The 13,974-nt window shown below is 40.1% G+C and overlaps 1 protein-coding gene across 6 annotated transcripts in view; it reads right to left on the bottom strand.

Moving 5' to 3' along the window:
* Positions 1-7,603: 7,603 nt before the first annotated feature.
* BARD1 (BRCA1 associated RING domain 1) overlaps positions 7,604-13,974 on the bottom strand; it is a 62,327-nt gene continuing 55,956 nt past the window's right edge. For 5 of the 6 annotated variants that reach the window (XM_036320132.1, XM_036320136.1, XM_036320131.1 and 2 more), the window contains 2 exons: positions 10,172-10,269; positions 7,604-8,866 (listed from right to left, as the gene is read on the bottom strand). In XM_036320132.1, the coding sequence (XP_036176025.1) occupies positions 8,534-8,866; positions 10,172-10,269 (431 nt within the window). In that variant the 3' untranslated portion in view covers positions 7,604-8,533. Of the gene's footprint in view, positions 8,867-9,061; positions 10,037-10,171; positions 10,270-13,974 lie in introns of those variants that run through there. The other variant, XM_036320134.1, reaches the window with a different exon arrangement.

A 13,974-nucleotide genomic window follows, 5' to 3' on the forward strand; every position in this document is an offset into this window, starting at 1 on the left:
GGGTGGGGGTCCCGCTTGGGTGCCTGGCCAGCCTGGGTGAGGGGCTGATGGCTGTTTTCAGGCTTCCCACACCCCCTTTAGGGTGGGAGTCCCCACTGGGGTGCCTGGCCAACCTGGATAAGGGGCTGATGGCTGTTTTCAGGCTGCCTGCACCCCCTTCAGGGTAGGGGTCCCCACTGGGGTGACTGGCCAGTCTGGATGAGGGTCTGAGGGCCGTTTTCAGGTGGGCCAAGACTGCAACTGAAACTCCCAGTCTCTCCTTTTTTTCTTTTTTAAATCTGGGATTTATTTACCTTCTGTAATTGAAACTTTGTTGCGGCTCCAGCTCCGAGGCTGGCTGGCTGAAAGCAGGTTTCTGGGGATTGTTTAGCTTCTATAATTGCAACATAGTTGCTTAGAGTGCAGCTCAGAGATGGGCGGCGGCAGGCGGGGAACCTTGGCTTCCTCCATCACTGGAGCAAGCAAGCCTCTTGTCCGCTTCAGTTGCCTGGCTGCCAGCCGCCATCTTGGTTGGCAGATAATTTGCATATCGCCCTGATTAGCCAATGGGAAGCATAGCGGAGGTATGGTTAATTACCATGTTTGTCTATTATTATGTAGGACTAGAAGCCCCGTGCACAAAAATTTGTGCACTGGTGGGGGAGGGGGAGTTGGGTCCCTCAGCCCAACCTGTGCTCTCTCACAGTCTGGGACCCCTCGGGAGATAACAGCCTGCTGGCTTAGGCCCGCTCCCCTGGCGGCAGATGGCACACCCAATCCCAAGGTGTCTGCCCCTTCTACCCTGGTCGCAGATGGCAGGCTCGGATCCTGCGCTGGGTCGGGCGGCTGCTCAGATCGGGCTGCCGCCCACCCCTCCCACCCCGCCCTGCCCCGCACACGGAAGGCCCAGATCCCGCGCTGGGGCAGGAGGTGGCTCGGGATCCCGCTGCCACCTGCCCCGCCCCGCACATGGCAGGCCAGGATCTCACGCTGGGGCGGCCAGTGGCTGGGTACTGGCTGTTGCCAGCCCCAAGTGGGGCAGCACAGTGGGATCTGCCTGCAGTATGCAAATTAGCCAACATCTTTGTTGGCAGTTAATTTGCATAGCACGCTGATTAGCCAATGGGAGGCGTAGCAAAGGTACGGTCAATTACCATGTTTGTCTACTATTAGATAGGATTCCCTATCTGCACTGCTGTTCTGATCCATGTAGCTAATCTATTGCTCAGACTGGCCCTCTGTATTGATTACTCGATTATGCCAAACACGTTATATTTCATCTCCATGCCCCTACAATACATTATTGTCCCCATTTTACAGAAAGGAAAGAAAGTGACAGACAGAGTTACCTGCCCCAATCATTCAAGTTAACTTTTATACCTTAAAGTTAGCCCATTACTCACCACTGTGGTCTGGGGCCTCTTTCACACTGCTCTTCAGAGTTCATTCTCTTTAGACTTGTTGCTGCTATCTGCTATCCTTTTCTGGAGTCATGTCTGGGCTCAGAGATATTGTGGAGGCTGAGGTTCAGGCTTTTGAATCAGACTGAGCTCCACTCTCAGCAAAACTAAAATGAAGTTTTGGTCAAGCCCCTTAAACTCTCAGAGCCCAGCACCGAGGAAATGAAGGCCTGGAGAGAATCCAAGAACCCCGTGTAACATTTTTTCCTCTTGGATGACCAGCTGGAAAACAACTGGAGAGCCTCTAAGCTCAGAACTTGAAACTGAACGCCACTGAACGAGGGGCAAACACACCAAGCAAAATGGGAAAATGGAGACACCCTGGTGAATGGAGATTTAGCAGAAGTAAAACAGAAAGGTACACCAACGACAATGCAAGCAGGCTTCTGTTCAAGACACAGGACAAAGGTGAGGCAGAGGCCTTTCATCAAGGAAAAATATTGACAAGGTCTGCTGACGGAACTGGCGAGAAAAAAACACCCAAGTATAAGTGGAGAAAATGGTGACATCTAATCAGGAGGGGAAAGCTCTGAGCTCCAGTTCTGCTGCCTTTCATCTTGTGTGTGACATAACCTTTCTAAACAAGCTGTAAGCTGCTTTTAGTGATCCTGATGCTCACCTCCAAATGGAAATGATTTATGAAGGAATAAAGTTTTGGAAAAGGTTCAGAACAAGAGAAGGAAATGGCTCAGGCTCAAGTTTATAATTCGCAATTTCCTGACACTCAGCTCACGCTGACAATTTTAGTGAGAAGGAGCCCATCAGGGATGTGTTCAGTTCTTAAATTCCTCTTTTTTATTCTATGAATTCATTTCCTTCCAGAATTATTATGTAATTTCTAACATATTCCCCAGCAGTAACCACCTGGATATATTTCTAGAGATTATTTACTACCCAAAGCAAGCTCTGTGGTTTATTGCCCCCAACTCCCTCAATGCACAAAGAGAAAACTGGATGACTATTTTCTTATAGATGAAAAGCCACAAACTCATCTTCCAGTGAGGAGGTTTGGCTTACCTACCCATTCTTAAGAAATTATAGTGTAACTTAAAAAGACATAAAGCAATTCACACACACTTCCGATGTACACACACTTCAAACGTACACTTCAACGTGCTGATTCTTTCTCCCCATTTCCTCAGCTGCAGGAAACTGGCTGGCTTTCTACGGGATGTTCCATCCCCCAAATTCCTGATGGGTCACCATCCACTGTCCTTATCTTTTTGTGTCATCAACTGATGGCTCCTTCCTCTTCTTTTTTTAATATATTTTTATTGATTTCAGAGGGAAAGGGAGAGATAGAAACATCAATGATGAAAAAGAATCATAGATCAGCTGCCTCCTGCATGACCCCTACTAGGAATCGAGCCTGCAACCCAGGCATGTGCTCTGACCAGGAATCAAACAGGTGACCTCCTGGGTCATAGATCCATGTTCAACCACTGAGCCACGCCAGCCGGGCTGATGGCTCCTTCTTTAATGATGTCTTTTTTAAAACCCTCATCACCTCCCTACACCTACATGACTTTCATTTGCATTTTAGCAGATCTGTGAATACTGCCTTTACTTTTAGGTTACACAGTTTCTTAATCTCTATAGTCTACCAAAAAAAAAAAAAAAAAAAAAAAAAAGTGCCTGCCCAGAAAACACTAGATAGAAAGGCTTCCTGCTAAAATAATTAACCATGAATGCACTCATATTATATTTTAAAAAAAAAAACCCTGGCTTCTCAGGACTACATCTGAATTTATGGGGGGGGGGGGAAGCTTGAATATTTGAAAGATGCAGTAGATAAAATAAATCTGGGTATCTTTAGTGTTTAAATTCTCTTGAGACCAAATTTGCTAATTTAGCAAATAAAACACTGAGAACAAAAACCTCATTTCCTATTCATGGCTTAAGCAGGCTGCATTTCCTATTTCTGACTTGACTTCCTAATTAAAGAAGAAAATAAAAACAACCTTCTAATAAACTATTGATGGAATGTCATTCTTTTCTGCAAAACACTGAAATCATCACTCAAGGGGAATCAGAAAATGGTTAGTGAGAATAATGGGAAACAGTAATTCATCTGGTCCTAAGAATGAGTTGGAGATACCTTTTCAGAACTAACCTGATTAGGTCCAGAGCCAACACTAGTTGGGTCTTGTGCCCAGCGAGTCATGTGTGGCAAGGTAGCCTCCTCGAAGTATGTCCTGACAAAGTTGCAGGGGCTGCCGTGTCAAGAACAGCTGTGCCATCACCGGCTTACTTGTGTGGCTTGAATACAGAGTAAGCCCCTCCAAGGCTGTAGCCAGGTCTTGCTCACCTTAGCTGCTCCAGGTGAACAACAAAGCAGGATACCCAGTAGTTTCCCAATAAGTATCTCATGATCAATGTACAAATTATTAAGTGAATCAGTACCAGACTCTTGTTCAATCTCTTTTGAAAATGTAAAGCTAGATACATATTTTTTAAAGGAAGAGGGTAAAATGCATGTCTAATTGCTAGAGAATCTTTGCAAAGCCCTTTATAAATAAGAGGGTACTTCCTAGAAAAGTCTATTGCCTTTTTCACAAGAAGGCTTAGCTCTTCTGTCACATACCTGGAAAAGAAAGGTCAATCGAAATCTTCAGACGTGGTTTACATTTCAGAACGTCTGAATTCCCTTTTAAAATTAATTAAATGTTGTATTTGTTAATCACCAGTCCACAACCCAGAAAAATAATCTGAATGTACTGCCAGGTGTCTGGACTTCAGCAGATGACTTTAAGGCATAATAATCACCATATTCAATAGCAAATACCTTAGCTTTAGAAATGTGTGTCTTGGGCAACCAGATAGAAAACATACATAATACATGGTTACATTTAGTCAAACACACACACACGCTGCATTGCCATGGGCACCTAAATCAGAAATACAATTTCTACATGGTGTGACCATGTCACAAGTAAATTTCCAACAATAAATGGTACCAGAGCAGTGACTTACAACGGTGGGAAGTGCAGGCATAAAAATCACCTGAGAACTTTTAAAAATTATATTCCTCCATCCTATTCTCTCTCCGTCTTTGTCTCCACCAAAAGGCCTATGATTCCTTTATCCTCCTTTTTCTGGTTAGTTTCAAACCCCTAAGAGCTTGAATGTTTTCAACCTTATATGTAGTCTCATCAACTCATGAAAATCATAGCAAGCAATTAAGGCTCATTTTATAATTTTTATATTTTAAGCATAACTATACATCTTAATCTAAATGTATATGGTGTGCACTGCATTTTGTAGAAATGGTAATGACAGAAGGTGACTTAGCATTACATTTAATAAAAATCTCCCACTCCCCCCAGGACCAAAATTTATTACTATAAATATACTAGAGGCCCAGTGAACAAAATTCATGCACTGGGGTGGGGGGGGGTTCCCTCTCACAGTCTGGGACCCCATGGGGGATGTCCGCTGACGGGGGGATCAGGCCAAAACTGGCAGTCAGATACCCCTCTCGCAATCCAGGATCCCTCTCACAGTCCGGGACCCCTCACTCCTTACCACCTGCCTGCTCGCTGCTCCTTACTGCTCAGCTTGCTGTTCCTTAGCGCTGCCGCGGAGGTGGGAGAGGCTCCTGCCACCGCCACCACTACTGCGCTCGCCAGCAGTGAGCCCGGCTTCTGGCTGAGATGTGCTCCCCCTGTGGTAGCACACTGACCACCACGGGGCAGCTCCTGCATTGAGCATCTGCCCCCTGGTGGTCAGTGCGCATCATAGCAACCGGTCATTCCGCCAGTCGTTTTGCCATTCGGTTGGTTTGCGTATTAGGGTTTTATTATATAGGATTATAAGTATGTTTATATAGCTTTATCTAGAATAGAAATAATCCAAATATTCAACAGCAGGGATATGGTTAAATAAACTATAACATATGTTGTTGATAGATAGGATGCAACTATTGAAAATTATGGACAAGAATATTAATTACATGGGAAAATATGGAGTGAAAGTATATTCAAGGTTTATGCCTTAGTTATAAAAGCTGTGTGTGTATGCTTAAATTTAAAAAAAAATATAAGAATGTTAATAGTTATTTTGGGTGTGGGTTGACAATATTTCCAAGGCCAAGTAAATAAATAAAATGGAAGCGGACAGAGAGTAAGGAGTAGTGGGGACTGCAGGGAACTGAAGTACACGTGCCCTTTCAATAACATTCAATGAAAAATTTTAACACTATGAAGGCCAAACAAAACAATTAGTCACTTTATGATTCCTGAATTTGGAAATTATTTTCTTCCTTGTGTTTCTGTACTTTGCAAATTTTCTACAGTAATTATGTAATACTTCTGTAAGCAGTTATTTAGAAACTTGAAGATAGCCACATTGGTACAATTCAGGAAAAGACCTTTATATTTCATTGATGGCAAAATATTTTAGTAATATTTTAGCCATGAAGCAAATAGGAATGATTTCCACAAGTCTCAGAAATTATGGATTAAAAGTAGAAAAGACCAGCCTCCTTTTTTTTTTTTTTTTAGAAATATGTAAAGTAAGGTTATCCCAAGGTCATAGAGCAGAGGGGCTGAGGTGACTGAGCCCGCAACCCAGGCTTGTGACACATGCCGATGGAAGTCTGGCCCGTCCTTCCTCAGGTGGGTTTCTAAGCAGTCTTGGTATCCAAAGTAAGTGCCTCCAAACAAACTCATAGCTGAATGGGCAGGATGGCTACTGACGGGGAAACTTCACTCACAGGTGGGGAGAAAAGTCAAAAGTGAATAGTGTAGTGCCTTCCCCACTTCTCTCACAGAGCCATTCTTATCGAAACTTCCGGGTGCCAATTAAAAAGCATTAGTGTTTCAAGAGATAAGTGTTTATTAGCTGAAAGATTTCCTCACAAGTCTTACTGAGTCTCATTCTCCAGGAGCAAAATAAACCACCTCTAAGAAGATACAGAAACATAAATAACTTTAATGATTTAAGGTAAATAAAAGGATGCTTGAATCTATGATTGGAAATGAAAATAATTACAAGTATATCTATGCAGAAAGTACAAGTTTCAAGAGTTTGACATCAATCCACTGCCATCAAAATAAGTATTTAAAGAAAGCAAAAATAAAACTGCTGAATAGTGGGGGACAAAATACGACAAAGAGTGAGGAGGACAGACCAAGAAAAGGAATAAAGGAAAGTGAGCAACATCCCCAAAGGGGTTTTTACAAACAGGGATTCAGATCAGAGGAACAGACACACACCTGTACAGGAATGCGACCAATGAGCTAATAGAAAATGATGAAAAGTCAGTTATAAATAAAAAATGACAACCCAAATCCCAAAGCATCTTAAATTCTTCTATCCAGACATTATCTAACCCTCAGCTTTGTTTGGTGCTGTGGTATTCATCATTCTCCATTAGAAGGAAATGCAGGACAAACACATTACTGGTTGGAATTTCAGAGCTAATTCACCCTTGAAGGTCAGGGTTAGCAGTACATTACTACATTCACATAATATATTTCTTGATATCGAAAAGTAATATGTCTAAGAAGAAACTAAAGTAAAATTTATTTTGAATAATCAGCAGAATCTTCAACTTTAAAATAAATGAATCTTAAAATGTCCATTAACTTCAGGCTCTCAGTATTCTAGTCCAGTGGTCATCCAACTGTCTCTTTGGCACAGGAGTGACCAAGCTGACAGGTGTCACAGTATCTTCCTTCCATGTCCTTAGAGTTTTAAGAACATTTAATTTCTAGGAAGACTTCTTAAAACATGTTTTTAAATGACCTAATGTACCTTGCAGATCCACAAACGAGAACACTCAGACTGGAGTAACCTCCCAGGTCTCCCCATTCTCAGGTGGCCTCGTGTCCACTATTCCGCAGCCTTGACTATTTTGCTATTATGAGTAAGTTCTTCCCATTCCTACCTCTAGACTTACTGTTATGGCCTTTTGTGTCATCTGGATAAAATCTGTTCTAAATAAAGTAATCCCCAACTTCTGCCTCCACAGCAACTTAAAAATTTAAAAAGTAGTAGTAGTAGAAAAAGAAAAATGAAGGAAGGAAGGGAGGGAGGGAGGGAGGGAGGGAGGGAGGGAGGGAGGGAGGGAGGAAGGAAGGAAGGAGGGAAGGAGGGAGGGAGGGAGGGAGGGAGGGAGGGAGGGAGGAGGAGGAGGAAGGAAGGGAAGGAAGGAAGGAAGAAGGAAGGAAGGAAGGAAGGAAAGGAAAGGAAAGGAAAGGAAGAAAGGAGGGAAGAAAGAAGAAAAGGAACAATAACAAAAAACCTTATGAAGGAAGAAATTAAGACCTTTAAAAAATTATTTTAGCAATAGATAGCAAGGTCTACCATTTGATTGACAATTTGCTAGTCTGGTGAGACATTCTAAGAAATATTGATACTAAAATATGTTGGAGAAAATGCTTGAAGTATGTATTCATAGAGATAAATATAGCAGCAACGATAAGCAAGTGCATATAATAAAAATATGTGCCATGAGCCAATGCCAACTTTCATCTCCAAAGAACAGTTAACGTTAAGGTTCAAATCATGATTTCCTGATAAAGAGGCAAGATAAAAAAGTAGCTACAGACATCCAAGAAAATTATAAGAAACTAAGTTATAAGAAACAATGTAAAATGAATACAACTGAAGAGAGGAGAAAAAGTTAACACCTATCGGAACACATGTAAACCAGGTACTCTATTTTCATAACAATAAATTATCTGACAATGTTTTGTTTACTAACGAATGACAATTTCTGCTGATGGCAGGTATAGATTATTTCATCAAAAAACCATTAAAAGACTGAGATATTACTGACACCACTTGTTATATCAAGCAATAGTTCTGATACTCTCTCATTAATCTTTGATAGCTGACAATTTGAGTACAAAGACATGATGAATCAAAACATATATCAGTTTTAAAAAGAAAATCCTTCAATGCAATCTCAGCATCTAAATGGTAAGCACAGAATACATTCCTAATCTGGCATAAGATTGTTTTTTAATTCAAGGGAAAAAATATGAATCAGTCTACCTATTTATAAAAATGAGAATGATCAAGACAGTGAAATGGCTAGGTCCTCACACTGTCTACATTCAATCTGACGTGTGCCTGTGGCGTAGTACTCAGCTGTCAAGAGGGAGCAACTCAAAGGAGATCACACAATCTATAAACCAGCTGGAGGGAGCCATCCAGACTTTGCCCTGACGAACCCGCTCTGGGCGGTGACAGGACACGTCCTCGTAGAGGATGTACTGCGTGCAGAAGCGCTGGTCGGAATCGGGTTTGGCGTGGTAGGCGACCGTGTTGATGGTCTGAGTCACATCACTGTCCGGCTTGGGCTTCCTCCTGAGGATCTGGCCCCCAGCGGCAGTGACGAGCTTAATCAGGTTGTCCTTGGGATGGTGTCTGAAGACTCCCTCAAAATAGAAGTAGCATCCATCAAACAGCTTTGGCAACTGAAATAACAAAAGAAAAAAGCTTGTCCCCTAGCTGATTTGGCTCAGTGAGTGGATAGAGCATTGGCCTGTGGACTGAAGGGTTCTGGGTTCAATTCTGGTCAAAGGCACATGCCTGGGTTGGGGGCTCAATCCCCAGTAGGGAGCATGCAGGGTGCAGCTGATCAATGATTCTCTCTCATTATTAATGTTTCTCTCTCTCTTCCTCCCTCTCCATTCCTCTCTGAAATCAATTAAAAAATATATATGTATTTAAAAGAAAAAAGCTTGTTAAAAGCAGATCAAAATATTTTAAAACACTGCATATAAGTGAGGGAATTAAAAATACAGTCAGGAGCAGTTAAGCAGTTACTTAAGGAGGTGCTGGGATGTGGTGTATTTCAAGTGAACTCTCTGGGTCATAATAAAAAGACTTATGCATTTATAGGTTTCCTAGTTATACTTTTTTTCCCTAAGACTCAGTCACCATCTCAGGTACTTTTGACTCTCATCAGATTTTAGATGTGTTTTGTATAAAACAAACTACACAAAAAAGTAAACAAAAACTGTTCATCAAATTTCTTTTATCAGGAAATTAATTCCTATTTGGTGGGACTTAAAAGCCCAAGGATTCCTGGGTATCTGAAATACGCTTCAGGGATACGGGCTCAAGTTAAATTATAAGGATACCATCTTTTCCACGAACTTTTATAATTCTGCCCATCTATATTGAGGCCCTATATATTAACAGCCTAAGGCTCTAGGGCAGCTGCTCAGGACTGCGGCTGCAGGGTTTAGTGATGTATTGCATGGAGCACAATACATTATGAAGCCATGGGCAAGGATCCAATTAGCTATGAAACACACTTCTGTGTGCTTTGTGGGGGGGGGAAAAAGTTTCAGAATCCCTTGTATGAAAATTTTTCTTCTTCATCATTTCTAATGTATACATCAACAGGATAATGGAACATTATCCATTAAAACTGCAATATATGGCAATAAAGACATATGGTAACTAAATCCGAGCAGCAGCTGTAAGTCTTCTTTCAAGTTCCTTCCTGTATCTGCGACTTCGCCTCAGATTCTGAAAGGTTTATGGCAATGTTCAAGATGCCAAAAACCCATTAACAGTGTGAAATTATTACCTTCTGGGTTTTACTGCTCTTCGTGATCATCTCCTAGAATCAAGGGCTTGAAATAAGTACAATTAAAATTTTAATCAGTCACCTGGACTTGTTGAAAGGGCAGGAGAAGCTTTTCCTGATGTGATAGCGATAATAATATTCAGATATAAGAACAATGAAAGTAGTAGCAAAAGGAAAATACCAGCTGTTCTCGGTTGAGCCTGCTTCTCTGTGGTCCTTGAGGAATCTCATATTTCTCTTCCTGTTCGCATTGTTTGCTTTGTAGACATGCCCTCACCCCTGACAAAAAACAAGGATGAGAAATAAATTATCAAGTGAGGATGGCTTCTTTCTCATTCAAAGTAAGCAATTTACCTAAGCAATTCTTCTTCTTCATGGTTAAGTATTATTTAAAAATAAAAACAGAAACTTAACTTATGCTAAAACAAGTATAATAAAATGGGCTTTCCATATAAAGAAAATACAAATCTTTCCTTCAGAGGACTGAGCAATGAAGTCATACTGACACTAACAAATTTGTTTCCTTTCTGAAAAACCAAAATCAATACATTACTTCACACACAAATAAAACTCTAAGTTATCAAAGTGAAGGTGAATAAAAAGTTTAGTTCAGCCCACAGCAATCTGAACTTGAATGCTATCATCCGCATACTCATTCTCCCAATCATGTCTCCTCTCCTGTTGGACTATGAGCAAAAGTGCTCTGGTCCACGGCACCTGGCTCAGAGGGCCACACTACAGGCTCCACAGTGCTTGTTACAACCAACAATAAGCAGAGCCTGCAACGTGTTTGGGATCCGACAGGTACACACTAAAGTCACCCTCTAGAGATGACTTGGTGAGCGACACTGCCTTAGAGCATGTCAATTGAGAAGTTCCAAGATGCTGCTCAATACATAAAAGTCAGAAGACTGAACAACTCAATACTCCTACTCCATCTCTCCAAAAGCAGAGCTTTGTCAAGAGGCTAAATATTTTCTAGACTTGGGGCTATTCATGCATATTCAAATGCAACACTAAACCTTGGCCAATCTATAATCCCCTACCTTGTGATTCTTAATTTGTTAGTTTTGCCTGTGCTTTGGTATCACTTTCCCTCAATGTTTTTAATAAAAGAATCCTATGTAGCCATGTTTGCTACACTGAATGTCTAAATCTTATTCTTCTAATTTATCATAAATATCATGGTTCCATAGAAATTGTTGTTTTTGCATATAGTAAAACTTATATTTTACAAATATAATTTTTAATAATGAGTAAAAAACATTTTCTAATGAAGCTAGTATTAAAATAGTAACTTTACTGTGTATTGAAAATGAGTCTCAAAATGTCTGACTAGGTCAAAGTAGTATCCCATAAACATTGCTGGTGTGTTCGCATTACATCATATACTATTTCCATATTTAACACCAAACCCCCAAAACATTAGCAGTCTAGCTATATCACTGACTTACATCACACTCATTATTTTACATGTAAACTATTACTTCAACTTTTTATCAAGCACAGAGCCCCATTTCTAAATCTCCTTTCTTAATGATATTTGCAGAGCATTCATAACAGAATCTTTAGATAAATGAATATACCAACCTATAAAGCCAAGGACTTAACCCTGAATACTCCTATGTATCTACTGTAACAAGTGGATGGCTAATGTCTAATTACAGAAATAAATAAATGGGCCATGACTATACTTGTTGCTTATTCATTATGGCTTTATTTACTGTCAAAAAAGCATTTAAAATAGTATCTATCAATGCTGGTAATGTACTGACATTAGTCACTCAACAGAATGTAGCCTTAATAGATACTAGACTAGAATGAGATAAGCTGGCATCAAGAGAATGAGATGGCAGACACCAACAGGGAAGCATGGAACCTCCACAGGAAGATGCTAGTGCCTTAGAGTGTAAATATGCTTCAAGTCATAAACCTTTCAGCTTTATGGCAGTTATTCAGTAAATTCTATAAAGTAAGGCAGAAAAATCCACATTTAACTACTGAGCTGAATGAATACATCCCTCTGATATTCTCTTATTCTAAGGAACAATGTGCCAACTCTCTAGGCTACCTAATGAAGCTCCAACTAAAGAAAAATATAGTGTGCTCCGCCCCACCTCCTGAAGACTAAGAAACGACATGTTTGAATGCTGACAAAGTGCTCTGTTAGAACTGCTGTCATAGCATAAGAAACATCAAGAATTTCTTAAAAGCTGGGAGTGACATCTAGTCCAAGGGTTGTTAACTATAATGTCTACAAGGGCCAATCAGATTCCAAACAGCTGTGAGGAGCCTGGTGTTAATTAGCAGGAAGTTGTGGAGACAGCAGTGAATGGGAAAATACACATCATATCAAAGGCACAAAACTTAAATGGGAATGCTGGACACAACCACATAAATTGTATCTGCTTTGGCCTGACGCTGCATCTAATCAGGCTCTTCCTTTCATAGATAAGGAGACTTAAGTCCTAAGAGACGGAAGCAGCTTTCCCTGTGACACAACTAAGATGAGAACTCACATAGCCTCCAATTCCTAGATTAATTTAAAAATGTTTCTTCTTTAATCTTTATTATTTTTCTTTTAAAGCATCTTAGGAAATGCCAGGCATTCTCTCCTCAGATTTACTGTATTGTGCCTCTCTTACAAAACCGGTTATTAAATGAATAGGAGGATCCTTATTTGTCAGAGATTAGCCAAAGAGTTTATGAAATGGCATAAACTGTTGACTACCTTGGGGAAGGAGGTGTGGGGGGAACAATGCATTTGGCTTTGTCTTCTTCAATGGGTTTATTTAATCTACCTACTGCCAAAGTTGCCACTCTAATTTGTATCCTAGGAGTTTCAGAAGGAAGATGTACTACTGCACAGTAGACATTTACGATAATTACACATTTATATCAACTTTCTAGTGAACCTGTTTTGAGATTAACTGTACTGAATAACTAAACAAGTAGAAAAACAAGAATGAAAAACTTTAAAATAAACTTTCAGCAATTTAAATGGTGATACATTAACATCAAAGAGGAAATGGAAGCATATCCCAGCCAAAGCATTACCTAATGAATAAGCCTAAATAACAGATGTTTTAAGGTTTTGTTTACCAATAAAAGTTAATTTCCAGCCCTAACTGGTTTGGCTCAATGGACAGAGCGTCAGCCTGCGGACTGAAGGGTCCCAGGTTCGATTCTGGTTAAGGGCATATACCTTGGTTGCGGGCACATCCTCAGTAGGGGGTGTGCAGAAGGCAGCTGATCGATGATTCTCTCTCATGGATGTTTCTAACTATCCCTCTCCCTTCCTTTCTGTAAAAAATCAATAAAATATATTTTTTTAAAAAAGTTAATTTCCAACAGGAATTCTTAAGTCTACTTTCCATGTTTTCCATGTTAAACAAAATATCAGAACTTTCCCAACATTCCTAGTCATAAACTCACTGAAAGTATGATATATACTGTAACATACATCAAAATTTTAAAATAGGCCATTGTTCAGCAATTTAAAAATACTTTTTAAAATTTAACTAATATATTTTATAGTTGTAATATGTACTTAATAAAGTCCATATTATTCCATCATATGCCACTAAAATAGTTTAGCAGAAAGATAAACTTATTCTCTTTTGAAGAAAAAAGCATATGCAAGACAAACTGTTAGCTTTCTCACTAATAATTTCCAAACCGAAATGACTTAACATGGATAAGCTATGTTATTTATGCAAATATAGATTTCTATATATGCCAAAATGATACATATATATTTTAAAATGTGTCAGGCCACTCTCCCTATAAAAGATATGCTTTTTGATTGGGCGGGGGGGGGGGGAAGGAATAAAAAGTAAAAAGAAAAAAAAAAGGTATGTTTTATTTTTTAAAAATATATTGATTTCAGAGAGGAAAGGAGAGGGAGAGACAGAAACATCAATAATGAGAAAGAATCACTGATCAGCTGCCTCCTGCATGCCCTGCACTAGGGGTTGAGCCCAC

The sequence above is a fragment of the Myotis myotis genome, unplaced genomic scaffold (genome assembly GCF_014108235.1).
Source record: "Myotis myotis isolate mMyoMyo1 unplaced genomic scaffold, mMyoMyo1.p scaffold_m19_p_8, whole genome shotgun sequence".
Classification (NCBI taxonomy): Eukaryota; Metazoa; Chordata; class Mammalia; order Chiroptera; family Vespertilionidae; genus Myotis; species Myotis myotis.